At 39.5% G+C, this 19,032-nt stretch overlaps 1 protein-coding gene across 2 annotated transcripts in view; it reads left to right on the top strand.

Annotated features, from left to right (window-relative positions):
• PIGU (phosphatidylinositol glycan anchor biosynthesis class U) overlaps positions 1 to 19,032 on the top strand; it is a 109,919-nt gene that overhangs the window by 65,244 nt on the left and 25,643 nt on the right. For both annotated transcript variants that reach the window (XM_057529194.1, XM_007193254.3), the window contains exons 8-9: positions 16,222 to 16,376; positions 18,314 to 18,457. In XM_057529194.1, the coding sequence (XP_057385177.1) occupies positions 16,222 to 16,376; positions 18,314 to 18,457 (299 nt within the window). The remainder of the gene's footprint in view (positions 1 to 16,221; positions 16,377 to 18,313; positions 18,458 to 19,032) is intronic.

Raw genomic sequence — 19,032 nt, 5'->3', positions numbered from 1 at the left:
AAAGTAAGGGGACTGTTCTAGATTAAAGAGACAGTAACTGACTGGAATGGGTGACTCTTGACTGGATTCTGGTTTGGAAAAAACAGTTATAAAAGATGCTTGGGGGATACTCAGAATATTTTGAAGATAGATTAGATATTAGATGATGATAGGAAATTGTTAACTTCTTGGATGTGATAATAGTATTATGGAATATAGGAGTATGTCCTTATTTTTAGGAGCTGTATGCAGAAGTCTTTGGGGGAGAAGTGTCATGATGTGTAGAAAATTCATACACACAGAAAAGTTTATATATGGCAATGTGTTATGGTTTAATCTAGATGACAGACATATGGTTGATTATTGTATTATTTTTTCAACTTTTCTGTGTGTTCGAAAATTTTACAATGAAAAGGAGAGACATTAGAATACAGGCCCTGAAGTTGTCTTGGCTTGGATTCTGCTTAGCTCCGTGACCCTGGGAAGTGATTACTTAACTTCTCTATGCCTCAGTTTCCTCATCTGTAAAATGGAGCTAATGCAATAGTAGCTACTGTAAAGGGTTAATACATGTCAAGTATTTAGAACAGTATGATACAAATTCAGTAGATATTAGTTATGGTTATTAGTATTCAAATGTTCATAGAAAGGACATGGTTACCAGTGTGTAGATACGTGGGGTGATAAGGGGAAGAGAAAATAATTCATTTTCTAGAGTCAAAGGAACTGTAAACATTAGTTTGTACTTACCCCTTTGACACTACAAATCTGCCTCCATTCTGCTGGTACTATTTCTAGAGGGTACAAAAGGCAGGTGGTAGACAAGCTAACGTCTGATCAGTGCCAAAGGCAAAGCTGTTTTTCTCTTCCCTACATGAGACACAGAAAGGCTTCATGACCAAAGGCAGGGGATGCTGCATCTGGCTCCCTGGTGAGTCACTTCTGAGAATGGTAGTTTGAGCCCATCTGGTCCCTTCCCCCAACTTTACTCTTCCTCTGACCTTGGCTTATGGCCTAGTTTCCAAATTAGAGAGAAGCTTAAAATGTTCTGATCTGATAGCATGCAGAATACAATAGCCCTAAAGTGCACAGGACCAAGAGGCTACAGTGAAGGATACGCCAAGTGCACAGGACCTCGAGGCTGAAGCTGTGAAGCTGGCAGAGGGAGGTGCATGCAGTCAGGGAAGTTTCTAGTCCCCTCCTTCCTTTTGCTTGGGATTCCTTAGATGGTTTGAGGTCCTTATTTTCTTTGAAAGAACAGAAACCAGGGTGAAATAACCTTGTGAGTGTTCTTATGGTTTTTGCTTTAATCTAATCTGACCTCTCGTCTTTGAACTGAAAAAGTTAATTCTGTGATTTCTATATTTCTGGAGCTTGGAGCAGGTCACATGATACTAGCTTGCACTAAAGAAGCCAAACCCAACCAGGTCTTTCGTGCCAACTGGGCCCTTCCCCAGGCTTTCTTTGGGGCCTTATTTAGAATTTTCACATCTTACTCCTTCTTTCCCCAGCAACGTTCTGTTAGCTCTTCTGCTTCCAGGAGGGGGCCAAAGCAGAGGTGGCAATGCTCTTACCTTCCTTTCTTTTTATTTATTTATTTTATTATTTATTTTTGGCTGCATCGGGTCTCAGTTGCGGCGCACAAGCTCTTTGTTGCAGCACGCGGGCTTCTCTCTAGTTGTGGCTTTTGGGCTCCAGAGCACGTGGGCTCTGTAGTTGCGACGTGGGGACTCTCTAGTTGTGGCACACAGGCTTAGTTGCCCCACCAGGGATCGAACCTGAGTCCCCTGCATTGGAAGATGGATTCTTAACCACTGCACCACCAGGGACGTCCCCCTTTCTTTTTAGAACAGGTAAAAATGAGGGTAAGGGGTTGATCGTGCATTTGCAATAAACTTTTTACCAGTTTTATTGCCCCTAGTGTACCTAATCATATAAAGTGTATCTCCTGGGTCTCATTCTGATATTCTAAGAGTTTAGATATAAAAACTTCTGTTAGATTTCAACTCTCTTTGAGAGTTTTTTCTGATAACTGACTTTTTCCTTTTTGCACCATGTCCTAGAAAGAAAATTGTTTCTATATAGAAAATGCTTTTCTCCCTAGTACTTTAGAGAGTTGGTGCGGGAGGGAGATAATTATACATTTCTCCTCTTCCTTATTATAGTTTGGCTTTTCCTGAAGCAATCTGAGAATTTTCTTACTTCTCTAAATATTTTTATGTGTTAGCAACAATGTGACTTCTGGGATACAACTACACACTGGTTTAATTTTTCAGGTTGAGTGTGCACATAGCCCATGGACCACATCTGTCCCACAGATGTGTTTTCTGTAACCTAAGTGTTTATTTTATTAGTTGTCAATATTTTTAAAATTCATGTAAAAATTTATATTTCTGGCTTCTTTTGAAAAATTGGAAGGTCTGTCTCCTTTAGTTTACCTCTTCAGTTTACCACAATCCCTATGCTTCGTCTCAATCACACTTCACTCATTTGTTACCTGCCTGGCTCCTTTAGGTATTTGAGTGTGTGTGTTTGTGTGTGTTTGTGTGTGTGTGTGTGTGTGACTGTGTCTGTGTCTGTGTTTATATCCACTAAAAGATCTAGAAACAATGACCAACCCAGTATCAGTGGTTACCCTTGGAGCTCAGATTGTAATCTTACTATTTTTACCCATTAAAAGAAACTAGGGTTTCTTAGAGAAATGGCTGATGCTATCTTTAGGTCAGGAAATGTACAGGATGATCCTGTAATGTTGTGATACCAGATAACAAGGAAACTATCAAAGACTCCTGTGGAATCTAAAAAATAGTACAAACGAATGTATATGCAAAACAGAAACAGGCTCCCAGATATAGAAAACAAACTTGTGGTTACCAAAGGGAAGAGGGAAGTGGCGAGGGACAAATTAGGGGTATGTAATGAACATGTTTTATGTGGTTTTATGTATTTTGTATTTTATTTTTACAATAAAAAGTTTTTAAAAATTGATCTGAATGTTTAAGGCACCATTCTTCCAACCCTTCTACTTACATACTTTTCATTTTAAGTCAACGTTTGCTATTGAGCAAAACAGGTAGGTGAAATGAATGCTCAGTCTGTTCACTGGGAAATTTGCAATGTGGACCTCTAGATTAAGTTTGGCTCTAGGGTTTGTAAATAACAAGCCATCAAAGGATTGCCTGAGTTTCTCTTCTTAAGAATTTCAGGGGCTTCCCTGGTGGCGCAGTGGTTAAGAATCCGCCTGCCAATGCAGGGGATAAGGGTTCAAGCCCTGGTGCGGGAAGATCCCACATGCTGCGGAGCAGCTAAGCCCATGAACCACAACTACTGAGCCTGCGCTCTAGAGCCCATGAGCCACAACTACTGAAGCCCGTGTGCTACAACTACTGAAGCCTGCACACCTAGAGCCCATGCTCTGCAACGAGAAGCCACTGCAAATAGAAGCCTGTGCACTGCAGTGAAGAGTAGCCCCCACTCAATTAAAAAATACTTAATTGCTAAAAATTGCTAACCATCATCATCTGAGCCTTCAGTGAATCATAATCTTTTGCTGGTAGAGGGTCTTGCCTCAATGTTTTGTTTTGTTTTCTTTTTGATTTATTTTTTAAAATTTAATTTATTTTTTTATACAGCAGGTTCTTATTAGTTCTCCATTTTATACATATTAGTGTATACTGTCAATCCCAATTTCCCAATTTATCACACCACCACCACCAGCCCCCCCGGCGCTATCCCCCCTTGGTGTCCATACGTTTGTTCTCTACATCTGTGTCTCAATTTCTGCCCTGCAAACTGGTTCATCTGTACCATTTTTCTAGGTTCCACATATATGCGTTAATATACGATATTTGTTTTTCTCTTTCTGACTTACTTCACTCTGTATGACAGTCTCTAGATCTATCCACGTCTCTACAAATTACCCAATTTCGTTCCTTTTTATGGCTGAGTAACATTCCATTGTATATATATACCACAACTTCTTTATCCATTCATCTGTGAATGGGCATTTAGGTTGCTTCCATGACCTGGCTATGGTAAATAGTGCTGCAATGAACATTGGGGTACATGTGTCTTTTTGAATTATGGTTTTCTCTGGGTATACATGCCAGTAGTGGGATTGCTGGGTCATATGATAATTCTACTTTTAGTTTTTTAAGGAACCACCATACCGTTCTCCATAGTGGCTGTATCAATTTACATTCCCACCAACAGTGCAAGAGGGTTCCCTTTTCTCCACACCCTCTCCAGCATTTGTTGTTTGTAGATTTTCTGATGATGCCCATTCTAACTGGTATGAGGTGACACCTCATTGTAGTTTTGATTTGCATTCCTCTAATGATTAGTGATGTTGAGCAGCTTTTCATGAGCTTCTTGGCCATCTGTATGTCTTCTTTGGAGAAATGTCTATTTAGTTCTTCTGCCCATTTTTCAATTGGGTTGTTTGTTTTTTTAATATTGAGCTGCATGAGCTGTTTATATATTTTGGAGATGAATCCTTTGTCCATTGCTTCAGTTGCAAATATTTTCTCCCATTCTGAGGGTTGTCTTTTCGTCTTGTTTGTAGTTTCCTTGGCTTTGCAAAGGCTTTTAAGTTTCATTAGGTCCCGTTTGTTTATTTTTGTTTTTATTTCCATTACTCTAGGAGGTGGATCAAAAAAGATCTTGCTGTGATTTGTGTCAAAAAGTGTTCTTCCTATGTTATCCTCTAAGAGTTTTATAGTGTCCGGTCTTACATTTAGGTCTCGAATCCATTTTTAGTTTATTTTTGTGTATGGTGTTAGGGAGTGTTCTAATTTCATTCTTTTACGTGTAGCTGTCCAGTTTTCCCAGCACCACTTATTGAAGAGACTGTCTTTTCTCCATTGTATATCCTTGCCTCCTTTGTCATAGATTAGTTGACCATAGGTGCATGGGTTTGTTTCTGGGCTTTCTATGTTGTTCCATTGATCTATGTTTCTGTTTTTGTGCCAGTACCATATTGTCTTGATTACTGTAGCTTTGTAGTATAGTCTGAAGTCAGGGAGTCTGATTCCTCCAGCTCTGTTTTTTTCCTCTCAAGGCAGCTTTGGCTATTTGGGTCTTTTGTGTCTCCATACAAATTTTAAGATTTTTTTGTTCTAGTTCTGTAAAAAATGCCATTGGTAGTTTGATAGGGATTGCATTGAATCTGTAGATTGCTTTGGGTAGTATAGTCATTTTCACAATATTGACTCTTCCAATCCAAGAACATGGTATATCTCTCCATCTGTTGGTATCATCTTTAATTTCTTTCATCAGTGTCTTATAGTTTTCTTCATACAGGTCTTTCATCTCCTTAGGTAGGTTTTTTCCTAGGTATTTTATTCTTTTTGTTGCAGTGGTAAATGGGAGTGTTTCCTTAATTTCTCATTCACATTTTTCGTTGTTAGTGTATAGGAATGCAAGAGATTTCTGTGCATTAATTTTGTATCCTGCAACTTTACCAAATTCATTGATTAGCTATAGTAGTTTTCTGGTGGCATCTTTAGGATTCTCTATGTATAGTATCATGTCATCTGCAAACAGTGACAGTTTTACTTCTTCGTTTCCAATTTGTATTCCTTTTATTTCTTTTTCTTCTCTGATTGCCATGGCTAGGACTTCCAAAACTATGTTGAATAATAGTGGTGAGACTGGACATCCTTGTCTTGTTCCTGACCTTAGAGGAAGTGCTTCCAGTGTTTCACCATTGAGAATGATGCTTGCTGTGCGTTTGTCATATATGGCCTTTATTATGTTGAGGTAGGTTCCTTGTATGCCCACTTTCTGGAGAGTGTTTTTCATAAATGGATGTTGAATGTTGTCAAAAGCCTTTTCTGCATCTATTGAGATGATCAAATGGTTTTTATTCTTCGGTTTGTTAATATGGTATATCACATTGATTGATTTGCATATATTGAAGAATGTTTGTATCCCTGGGATAAATCCCACTTGATCATGGTGCATGATCCTTTTAATGTGCTGTTGGATTCTGTTTGCTAGTATTTTGTTGAGGATTTTTGCATCTATATTCATCAGTGTTACTGGTCTGTAATTTTCCTTTGTTGTAGTATCTTTGTCTGGTTTTGGTATCAGGGTGATGGTGGCCTCATAATCTGAGTTTGGGAGTGTTCCTTCCTCTGCAATTTTTTGGAAGAGTTTGAGAAGAATGGGTGTTAGCTCTTCTCTAAATGTTTGACAGAATTCACCTGTGAAGCCATCCGGTCCTGGACTTTTGTTTGTTGGAAGATTTTTAATCACAGTTTCAATTTTATTACTTGTGATTGGTCTGTTCATATTTTCTATTTCTTCCTGTTTCAGTCTTGGAAGGTTATAAGAAGTTGTCCATTTCTTCCAGGTTGTCCATTTTATTGGCATAGAATTGCTTGTAGTAGTCTCTTAGGATACTTTGTATTTCTGCGGTGTCTGTTGTAACTTCTCCTTTTTCATTTCTAATTTTATTGATTTGAGTCCTCTCCCTCTTTTTCTTGATAAGTCTGGCTAATGATTTATCAATTTTGTTTATCTTCTCAAAGAACCAGCTTTTAGTTTTATTGATCTTTGCTATTGTTTTCTTTGTTTCTGTATCATTTATTTCTGCTCTGATCTTTATGATTTCTTTCCTTCCGCTAACTTTGGGTTTTGTTTGTTCTTCTTTCTTTAGTTCGTTTAGGTGTAAGGTTAGGTTGTTTACTTGAGATTTTTCTTGTTTCTTGAGGTCGGCTTGTATAGCTATAAACTTCCCTCTTAGAACTGCTTTTGCTATGTCCCATAGGTTTTGGATTGTTGTGTTTTCATTGTCATTTGTCTCTAGGTATTTTTTTATTTCCTCTTTGATTTCTTAAGTGATTTCCTGGTTATTTAGTAATGTATTGTTTAGCCTCCATGTGTTTGTGTTTTGTACGTTTTTTCCCCTGTAATTGATTTCTAATCTCATAGTGTTGCGGTTAGAAAATATGCTTGATATGATTTCAATTTTCTTAAATTTACTGAGGCTTGATTTGTGACCCAAGATGTGATCTATCCTGGAGAACGCTCCGTGCACACTTGAGAAGAAAGTGTAATCTGCTGTTTTTGGATGGAATGTCCTATAAATATCAATTAAATCTGATCTATTATGTCATTTAAAGCTTCTGTTTCCTTATTTATTTTCATTTTGGATGATCTCTCCATTGGTGTAAATGAGGTGTTAAAGTCCCCCACTATTATTGTGTTACTGTCGATTTCCTCTTTTACAGTTGTTAGCAGTTGCCTTATATATTGAGGTGCTCCTATGTTGGGTGTATATATATTTATAATTGTTATATCTTCTTCTTGGGTTGATCTCTTGATCATTATGTAGTGTCCTTCCTTGTCTCTTGTAACATTCTTTATTTTAAAGTCTATTTTATGTGATATGAGTATTGCTACTCCAGCTTTCTTTTGATGAGAAAGAAAGGACGTGCTCTCACTCCCTCTTGTGAGAACACCAGAATCACATTTGCATGGAATATCTTTTTCCATCCCCTCACTTTCAGTCTGTATGTGTCCCTGGGTCTGAAGTGGGTCTCTTGTAGACAGCATATATATGGGTCTTGTTTTTGTATCCATTCAGCAAGCCTGTGTCTTTTGGTTGGAGCATTTAATCCATTCACGTTTAAGGTAATTATCGATATGTATGTTCCTATGACCATTTTCTTAATTGTTTTGGGTTTGTTTTTGTAGGTCCTTTTCTTCTCTTGTGTCTCCCTCTTAGAGAAGTCCCTTTAGCATTTGTTGTAGAGCTGGTTTGGTGGTGCTGAATTCTCTTAGGTTTTGCTTGTCTGTAACGCTTTTGACCTCTCCATTGAATCTGAATGAGATCCTTGCTGGGTAGAGTAATCTTGGTTGTAGGTTCTTCCTTTTCATCACTTTAAATATATCATGCCACTCCCTTCTCGCTTGTAGAGTTTCTGCTGAGAAATCAGCTGTTACCCTTATGGGAGTTCCCTTGTATGTTATTTGTCATTTTTCCCTTGCTGCTTTCAATAATTTTTCTTTGTCTTTAATTTTTGCCAATTTGATTACTATGTGTCTTGGCATGTTTCTCCTTGGTTTTATCCTGTATGGGACTCGCTGCGCTTCCTAGACTTGGGTGGCTATTTCCTTTCCCATGTTAGGGAAGTTTTCGACTATAATCTCTTCAAATATTTTCTCTGGTCCTTTCTCTCTCTCTTCTCCTTCTGGGACCCCTATAATGTGAATGTTGTTGCATTTAATGTTGTCCCAGAGGTCTCTTAAGCTGTCTTCATTTCTTTTCATTCTGTTTTCTTTATTCTGTTCTGCAGCAGTGAATTCCATCATTCTGTCTTCCAGGTCACTTATCCGTTCTTCTGCCTCAGTTATTCTGCTATTGATTCCTTCTAGTGTAGTTTTCATTTCAGTTATTATATTGTTCATCTCTGTTTGTTTGTTCTTTAATTCTTCTAGGTCTTTGTTAAACATTTCTTGCATCTTCTCGATCTTTGCCTCCATTCTTTTTCCGAGGTCCTGGATCATCTTCACTATCATTTTTCTGAATTCTTTTTCTGGAAGGTTGCCTATCTCCACTTCATTTATTTGTTTTTCTGGTGTTTTATCTTGTTCCTTCATCTGGTACATAGCCCTCTGGCTTTTCATCTTGTCTGTCTTTCTGTGAATGTGGTTTTTGTTCCACAGGCTGCAGGATTGTAGTTCTTCTTGCTTCTGCTGTCTGCCCTCTGGTGGATGAGGCTATCGAAGAGGTTTGTTCAAGTTTCCTGATGGGAGGGACTGGTGGTGGGTAGAGCTGGGTGTTGCTCTGGTGGGCAGAGCTCAGTAAAACTTTAATCCGCTTGACTGCTGATGGGTGGGCCTGGGTTCCCTCCCTGTTCGTTGTTTGGCCTGAGGTACCCCAACACTGGAACCTACCTGGGCTCTTTGGTAGGACTAATGGCAGACTCTGGGAGGGCTCACGCCAAGAAGTACTTCCCCAGAACTTCTGCTGCCAGTGTTCTTGTCCCCACAGTGAGCCACAGGCACCCCCCCGCCCTCTGCAGGAGACCCTCCAACACCAGCAGGTAGGTGTGGTTCAGTCTCTCCTGGGGTCACTGCTCCTTCCCCTGGGTCCTGATGCACACACTACTTTGTGTGTGCCCTCCAAGAGTGGAGTCTCTGTTTCCCCCAGTCCTGTCAAAGTCCTAGTCAAATCCCACTAGCCTTCAAAGTCTGATTCTCTAGGAATTCCTTCTCCTGTTGCCAGACCCCCAGGTGTGGAAGCCTGATGTGGGGCTCAGAACCTTCACTCCAGTGGGTGGGCTTCTGTGGTATAAGTGTTCTCCAGTCTGTGAGTCACCCACCCAGCAGTTACGGGATTTGGTTTTGCTGTGATTGCACCCCTCCTACCGTCTCATTGTGGCTTCTCCTTTGTCTTTGGATGTGGGGTATCTTTTTTGGTGAGTTCCAGTGTCTTCCTGTCGATGATTGTCCAGCAGCTAGTTGTGATTCTAGTGTTCTCACAAGAGGGAGTTATCGCACGTCCTTCTACTCCGCCATCTTGGTTCAGGCTAGCCTATTTCTAGCTTTTGATTTAAAGTGAGAAGTATGCCAACAAATGCTAAAGGAACTTCTCTAAAGGGGAAACACAAGAGAAGAAAAGGACCTACAAAAACAAACCCAAAACAATTAAGAAAATGGTCATAGGAACATACATATCGATAATTACCTTAAACGTGAATGGATTAAATGCCCCAACCAAAAGACATAGACTGGCTGAATGGATACAAAAACAAGACCCATATATATGCTGTCTACAAGAGACCCACTTCAGACCTAGGGACACATACAGACTGAAAGTGAGGGGATGGAAAAAGATATTCCATGCAAATGGAAATCAAAAGAAAGCTGGAGTAGCTATACTCATATCAGATAAAATAGACTTTAAAATAAAGAATGTTACAAGAGACAAGGAAGGACACTACATAATGATCCAGGGATCAATCCAAGAAGAAGATATAACAATTATAAATATATATGCACCCAACATAGGAGCACCTCAATACATAAGGCAACTGCTAACAGCTCTAAAAGAGGAAATCGACAGTAACACAATAATAGTGGGGGACTTTAACACCTCACTTACACCAATGGACAGATCATCCAAAATGAAAATAAATAAGGAAACAGAAGCTTTAAATGACACAATAGACCAGATAGATTTAATTGATATATATAGGACATTCCATCCAAAAACGGCAGATTACACGTTCTTCTCAAGTGCACACGGAACATTCTCCAGGATAGATCACATCTTGGGTCACAAATCAAGCCTCAGTAAATTTAAGAAAATTGAAATCATATCAAGCATCTTTTCTGACCACAACGCTATGAGATTAGAAATGAATTACAGGGAAAAAAACGTAAAAAAGACAAACACATGGAGGCTAAACAATACGTTACTAAATAACCAAGAGATCACTGAAGAAATCAAACAGGAAATAAAAAAATACCTAGAGACAAATGACAATGAAAACACGACGACCCAAAACCTATGGGATGCAGCAAAAGCGGTTCTAAGAGGGAAGTTTATAGCTATACAAGCCTACCTAAAGAAACAAGAAAAATCTCAAGTAAACAATCTAACCTTACACCTAAAGAAACTAGAGAAAGAAGAACAAACAAAACCCAAAGTTAGCAGAAGGAAAGAAATCATAAAGATCAGAGCAGAAATAAATGAAATAGAAACAAAGAAAACAATAGCAAAGAGCAATAAAACTAAAAGTTGGTTCTTTGAGAAGATAAACAAAATTGATAAGCCATTAGCCAGACTCATCAAGAAAAAGAGGGAGAGGACTCAAATCAATAAAATCAGAAATGAAAAAGGAGAAGTTACAACAGACACCGCAGAAATACAAAACATCCTAAGAGACTACTACAAGCAACTTTATGCCAATAAAATGGACAACCTGGAAGAAATGGACAAATTCTTAGAAAGGTATAACCTTCCAAGACTGAATCATGAAGAAACAGAAAATATCAACAGACCAATCACAAGTAATGAAATTGAAACTGTGATTAAAAATCTTCCAACAAACAAAAGTCCAGGACCAGATGGCTTCACAGGTGAATTCTATCAAACATTTAGAGAAGAGCTAACACCCATCCTTCTCAAACTCTTCCAAAAAATTGCAGAGGAAGGAACTCTCCCAAACTCATTCTATGAGGCCACCATCACCCTGATACCAAAACCAGACAAAGACACTACAAAAAAAGAAAATTACAGACCAATATCACTGATGAATATAGATGCAAAAATCCTCAACAAAATACGAGCAAACAGAATCCAACAACACATTAAAAGGATCATACACCACGATCAAGTGGGATTTATCCCAGGGATGCAAGGATTCTTCAATATACGCAAATCAATCAATGTGATACACCATATTAACAAATTGAAGAATAAAAACCATATGATCATCTCAATAGATGCAGAAAAAGCTTTTGACAAAATTCAACACCCATTTCTGATAAAAACTCTCCAGAAAGTGGGCATAGAGGGAACCTACCTCAACATAATAAAGGCCATATATGACAAACCCACAGCAAGCATCATTCTCAATGGTGAAAAACTGAAAGCATTTCCTCTAAGATCAGGAACGAGACAAGGATGTCCACTCTCACCACTATTATTCAACATAGTTCTGGAAGTCCTAGCCACGGCAATCAGAGAAGAAAAAGAAATAAAAGGAATACAAATTGGAAAAGAAGAAGTAAAACTGTCACTGTTTGCGGATGACATGATACTATACATAGAGAATCCTAAAACTGCCACCAGAAAACTGCTAGAGCTAATTAATGAATATGGTAAAGTTGCACGTTACAAAATTAATGCACAGAAATCTCTTGCATTCCTATACACTAATGATGAAGAATCTGAAAGAGAAATTATGGAAACACTCCCATTTACCATTGCAACAAAAAGAATAAAATACCTAGGAATAAACCTACCTAGGGAGACAAAAGACCTGTATGCAGAAAACTATAAGACACTGATGAAAGAAATTAAAGATGATACCAACAGATGGAGAGATATACCATGTTCTTGGATTGGAAGAATCAACATTGTGAAAATGAGTATACTACCGAAAGCAATCTACAGATTTAATGCAATCCCTATCAAATTACCAATGGCATTTTTTACGGAGCTAGAACAAATCATCTTAAAATTTGTATGGAGACACAAAAGACCCCGAATAGCCAAAGCAGTCTTGAGGCAAAAAAATGGAGCTGGGGCTTCCCTGGTGGCGCAGTGGTTGAGAGTCTGCCTGCCAATGCAGGGGACATGGGTTCGAGCCCTGGTCTGGGAAGATCCCACATGCCGTGGAGCAACTAGGCCCGTGAGCCACAATTACTGAGCCTGCGCATCTGGAGCCTGTGCTCCGCAACAGGAGAGGCCGCAATAGTGAGAGGCCCGCGCACCGTGATGAAGAGTGGCCCCCGCTTGCCACAACTAGAGGAAGCCCTCGCACAGAAACGAAGACCCAACACAGCCATAAATAAATAAATAAATAAATAAATAAATAAATAAATAAATAAATAATGGAGCTGGAGGAATCAGACTCCCTGACTTCAGACTATACTACAAAGCTACAGTAATCAAGACAATATGGTACTGGCACAAAAACAGAAACATAGATCAATGGAACAAGATAGAAAGCTCAGAGATTAACCCACGCACCTATGGTCAACTAATCTATGACAAAGGAGGCAAAGATATACAATGGAGAAAAGACAGTCTCTTCAATAAGTGGTGCTGGGAAAACTGGACAGCCACATGTAAAAGAATGAAATTAGAATACTCCCTAACACCATACACAAAAATAAACTCAAAATGGATTAGAGACCTAAATATAAGACTGGACACTATAAAACTCTTAGAGGAAAACATAGGAAGAACACTCTTTGACATAAATCACAGCAAGATCTTTTTCGATCCACCTCCTAGAGTAATGGAAATAAAAACAAAAATAAACAAGTGGGACCTAATGAAACTTCAAAGCTTTTGCACAACAAAGGAAACCATAAACAAGACGAAAAGACAACCCTCAGAATGGGAGAAAATATTTGCAAATGAATCAACGGACAAAGGATTAATCTCCAAAATATATAAACAGCTCATTCAGCTCAATATCAAAGAAACAAACACCCCAATCCAAAAATGGGCAGAAGACCTAAATAGACATTTCTCTAAAGAAGACATACAGACGGCCACGAAGCACATGAAAAGATGCTCAACATCACTAATTATTAGAGAAATGCAAATCAAAACTACAATGAGGTATCACCTCACTCCTGTTAGAATGGGCATCATCAGAAAATCTACAAACAACAAATGCTGGAGAGGGTGTGGAGAAAAGGGAACCCTCTTGCACTGTTGGTGGGAATGTAAATTGATACAGCCACTATGGAGAACAATATGGAGGTTCCTTAAAAAACTAAAAATAGAATTACCATATGACCCAGCAATCCCACTACTGGGCATATACCCAGAGAAAACCGTAATTCAAAAAGACACGTGCACCCGAATGTTCATTGCAGCACTATTTGCAATAGCCAGGTCATGGAAGCAACCTAAATGCCCATCAACAGACGAATGGATAAAGAATATGTGGTACATATATACAATGGAATATTACTCAGCCATAAAAAGGAACGAAATTGAGTCATTTGTTGAGAAGTGGATGGATCTAGAGACTGTCATACAGAGTGAAGTAAGTCAGAAAGAGAAAAACAAATATCGTATATTAATGCATGTATGTGGAACCTAGAAAAATGGTACAGATGAGCCAGTTTGCAGGGCAGAAGTTGAGACACAGATGTAGAGAATGGACATATGGACACCAAGGGGGGAAAACTGCGATGAGGTGGGGATGGTGGTGTGCTGAATTGGGCGATTGGGATTGACATGTATACACTGATGTGTATAAAACTGATGCCTAATAAGAACCTGCAGTATAAAAAAACAAACAAAACAACTAATACTAAACTTTCATTGGGTTATTTGTATGGAAATATATTAATATAAATGTTTCAGACATTACATGAAATTTCTAAAAATCTTATATTTGTATTTGTATGGAAATATGTATGGAAATATGTTAATATAAATGTTTCAGACATTACATGAAATTTCTAAAAATCTTATATTTGTATTTGTATGGAAATATGTATGGAAATATGTTAATATAAATGTTTCAGGAAAAAAAAATAATAAAATAAAGTGAGAAGTATGCAACACTTCCTTTGATTTGAACACTTAGAGGCCATTGTAGGGTTATTAGTTGGCCTAATTTCAATATTGTTATGTCTCAGGGAATAGGGAGGCCTGAGGAGAGGGAGAGAGATGGGGGAACAGTTGGTCAGTGGAGCAGTCAGAGCGCACACATTTATCAATTAAGTTCGCTGTCTTGTGTGGATGCAGTTCATGGTTTACCAAGGCAATTACAAAGATCACTGATCACAGGTCACCATAACAATAATAATGAAAAAGTTGGAAATATTGCAAGAATTACCAAAATGTGACACAGAGATATGAAGTGATCAAATGCTTTTGGAAAAATGGTGCCCATAGGGTTGCCACAAACCTCCAGTTTGTGAAAAACGCAGTATCTGTGAAGTGCAATAAAGCAAAGTGCAGTAAAATGAGGTGTGCCTGTGTTATAACTTTGTTTTCTGTTTTCACAGATTCTACTCTTACTTTTATTATTTCCTTCCTTTTTTTGAAGTGTATTCTGTTCTTTTTCTGATATCTTAAAAAGGATGTTTATTTATTTTCAGGCTTCTATTCAAATATGGTTAATATGGTTGTATGTTTCCCTCAGAGTACTGTTTTATCTGTATTACCTGAATATTGACATAAGGTATTTTCATAACCATTAATTTCTTTCTTTTTTTTTTTGGCTGTGCTGTGTTGCTTGTGGGATCTTAGTTCCCCAATCAGGAATCGAACCCAGGCCCCCAGCAGTGGAAGCACAGAGTCCTAACCACTGGACTGCCAGGGAATTCCCTTATAACCATTAATTTCTAACATCAAAGCTATCTATTATCATTCCTTCTTTGACTCCTGAGTTATTTGCAAAAGTGTTTAACACTTTCCTAATGTATTTTTAGGTTATCTTTTTATTAATGATTTTGAGAAATTGCATTATGGTCAGAGAATGGGGTCTGTATGATACAGATTCCTTAAAGTCTGTTGATATTGCTTTATGGCCTGATTCAGATATGTGGTCAGTTTTTATAAATCCCCCAAAATGTTTTAAATGAATGTGAATCCTCCAGGTACACTGTTTTATAAGTGTATTTGTCTTTTTTTATATATATAAATTTATTTATTTTGTTAGTTTATTTTATTTATTTATTGTTTTTGGCTGCGTTGGGTCTTCGTTGCTGTGCGCGGGCTTTTCTCTGGTTGCAGCGAGTGGGGGCTACTCTTTGTTGCAGTACGCAGCCTTCTCGTTGTGGTGGCTTCTCTTGTTGCGGAGCACGGGCTCTAGGCGAGTGGGCTTCAGTAGCTGTGGCACGGGGGCTCAGTAGTTGTGGCTCGTGGGCTCTAGAGCACAGGCTCAGTAGTTGTGGCACATGAGCTCAGTAGTTGTGGCTCATGGGCTCTAGAGCACAGGCTCAGTAGTTGTGGCACACGGGCTTAGTTGCTCCGTGGCATGTGGGATCTTTCCGGACCAGGGATCGAACCCATGTCCCCTGCATTGGCAGGCGGATTCTTAACCACTGCGCCACCAGGGAAACCTGAGTGTATTTGTTTTTTAAGATCTTTTGTGAACAAATTCATGAACTGTACTATTCATATTTCTACTTCATTACTGATTTTTGTCTATTAGATCTACCAGTTATCCACTGATGATGGATTTGTGTATTTTTCCTTTGTAGCTCTGTCCATGTTTGTTTTATATACCTTGCGACTATTTTATTAGGTACCTGCAAGTTTAGAGCTGTAATATCTTTCTGATGAATGTTTTATCATGATAGAATATCTTTATCTCTGCATTACTTTTTACATTAAAGTCTATTTTACTGGTAATAATAACCAAACTAATTTTCTTTTGGTTAGTGTTTACCTAGCATATATTTTCAATCCTTTGATTTTCACCTAATCTGTGTCCTGTGTTTTCCAGGAGGGTTCTTGAAGTTTAGTCTGATAACTGCTGTTTGTCCTTGAGATCCTTAAATGTACCATTCTGCCTTCTCTCCCAGCGGCAATACATACCCGTGAAAGTGAAGAGCAAAGCCTTCTGGATCTTCTCTTGGGAGTATGCTATGATGTACTTGGGAAGCCTGGTGGTAATTGTTTGCCTCTCCTTCTTCCTTCTCAGTTCCTGGGATTTCATCCCTGCAGTCTACGGCTTCATGTAAGTAATGACCTCATTAGAAAACCTCTGGAAGCTAATTTAGTTTTCACAGCTCCATCTGGAATTAGAGGGAGAGCAAGCACAGGCAGCATCTAGAGCAGTGGTCCTCGAACTTTAGTGTGCCTCAGAATCACCTGCAGGGCGTCAACACCCAGATTGCTGGTCTCCACCTCCAGAGGTTCTGATTAAATAAGCCTGGAGTAGGGACCCCAGAATTCGCATTTCTGATAAATTTTCAGGTGATGCTGATGCTGCCCGTCCAGGGAACACTCTTTTTTTTTTTTTTTTTTTAATTTATTTATTTATTTATTTTTGGCTGTGTTGGGTCTTCGTTTCTGTGAGAGGGCTTTCTCTAGTTGTGGCAAGCGGGGGCCACTCTTCATCGCGGTGCACAGGCCTCTCATTATCGCGGCCTCTCTTGTTGCAGAGCACAGGCTCCAGATGTGCAGGCTCAGTAATTGTGGCTCACGGGCCCAGCTGCTCTGCGGCATGTGGGATCTTCCCAGACCAGGGCTCGAACCCGTGTCTCCTGCATTGGCAGGCAGATTCTCAACCACTACGCCACCAGGGAAGCCCCAGGGAACACTCTTTGAGGACCACTGGCTTGATCTAGTGCAATTAAAGAACACTCTCTGGGAACATCCAAAGCAACTACCAGCCTCTGCCTGGGAGGTTTTGATTCAATCCCAAACAGGAATGGATGTATTCCTCTATTGCAAGAGGGTCTCCAGCAGTTTTAAAACAAAGCCACCTTCAATACGTTAGACTTTTAGAGAAAATCAAAATGGGTTTGCAGAATGAATTCTGCAGGCACTTCCACATATTCTCTCTGTGGTTTGCTGAGGAAGATAACTGCCCAAGCCTGAAGGAACTCACAGCTCAGTGGGTGATAGACACTTAAACCTGCCAGGGTGGGAAAGGGATCTGTGGCAGGCTCCCCTTTGGGATTCTGGGCTGCTTATTTGTGTTAAATCCTGGCTGAGCCTAACAATGACTTAGTAGCCTTCAGCTTTTCATGCTCTGCCTCAGATAAGAGTTTGTAACGCTGATGAAAAGCTTTTCCTAGTTTTCTGCTGGTCCACAGATTGTGTTCTTTACCTCATTTCACAGAAAAGGAAATGTAGTTACAGCAGGAAGCAAAGACTTGCCCTGGGTGGAGGCCTTCGTCAGAGAAATCTGACCATGAACTATTGCCTCTCTCTCCCTTTCCATGCTTCACTTGTTGTACTTTAAAATTGTGAATTGACATCAGTTTCAACCCCGTATATATTTTTTAATGTAATGTAAAAATTTTAGAACAGCCAGAATTGCAACCAATCTTTATCTGATATAACCAGACAAAAAGTTTTCCAGTTAAACCATTATTTCTCAAACAAGGTCTGGGATCCTAGCCAGAACCTGGCAGTGGTTCCTTGGGCCCCTAGACGTCTCACTGCAGTGTCAGGCACTCAGTCTTCTGGCTCCTGCTGTGGGCATGTGGAACAAGAATAGGCAAGAACAGGATCTTTGACCTTGTCTTCCAGACAAGTCTTTAGAATGCTCAAAATAGGTATTGTTTATTTCAAACCCATTCCTCTTCTGCTACAGTGCTGGGTGTCTCCTTGTTTTGAGCACATATATCTTGGGCAGTAAAAGAGGGGCTGGTCTTTTGATTTCTAGCACGAATCCCTGCCTTGTCTCAGATCTTTGATGCGTGCCAGAGTTTGGTTCAGGCAATATTTTTTATGGCTTATTATTCTCTGTGTCTCTGCCCCTTGTTTTTGTTAATTACCTATATCCCGGTTGCCTGGAGAGCCCCTCACATCCTGATCTCTGTGGAGACAAAGTCATCCTTGACTGCCCAGCGGTGACCAAAGCCTTCAGGAGAAAACCAGGTCAAAGCAGATCATTCATAACTTTGCTGTGTTTTTTCTCTCCCTTTTTTGTCTTTATTCCAGACTTTCCGTTCCAGATCTTACTCCAAACATTGGCCTCTTCTGGTACTTCTTTGCAGAGATGTTTGAGCACTTCAGCCTCTTCTTTGTATGTGTGTTTCAGATCAACGTCTTCTTCTACACCATCCCCTTAGCCATAAAGCTAAAGTAAGTGGTTGGACCTGCTGGTTTTTTGTCCACAGAGTCATTTGTAGCTTTACAGGTGCCCTTCAAACTGGCAACATCTGCTATCAGGTTTGTGCCATTTTTGCCCAGGGAACCCTGCCCTCAGTCGCTTCAGTGGCTGTATGCAGCAATAGAGTCACACATGAGTACAGGGTGCAGAGACAGTGCTTTGGAGACCTATATTTCCCCTGGCCTTGGGGTACTTGAACCCACATTGCTGCTGAGCCCAGTCACTGTTTTAGACAAGAGCAGTGTTGGGGTGTGGAAGGTATCCTTGAAAAAAGTGGATCTTTTTGGGTGTTCATCAGCATCCCAGTGACAGTTTGCTCAAAGGGACTCAGGATGTATTAGTCGGGAGGCTGGCTACCTGCAGCTCTGTTTAATCATCTGATCAGTTTCCCTCAAAAGGGTTGCCTATAAAGCTCTCTTCTGCAGTGTAAGAGGGCTAACATGTGTTGTCCATCCCACCTTTCTAGGCTTTTTGACATATATTCATGCCTAACCCTTCCAGCACCTCTTGGAGGTAGGCATTATGTTATTATCACTTCCATTTTATA

Source organism: Balaenoptera acutorostrata, chromosome 15 (genome assembly GCF_949987535.1).
Source record: "Balaenoptera acutorostrata chromosome 15, mBalAcu1.1, whole genome shotgun sequence".
Taxonomy (NCBI): Eukaryota; Metazoa; Chordata; class Mammalia; order Artiodactyla; family Balaenopteridae; genus Balaenoptera; species Balaenoptera acutorostrata.
This window is presented reverse-complemented; position numbering and strand designations above follow the sequence as displayed.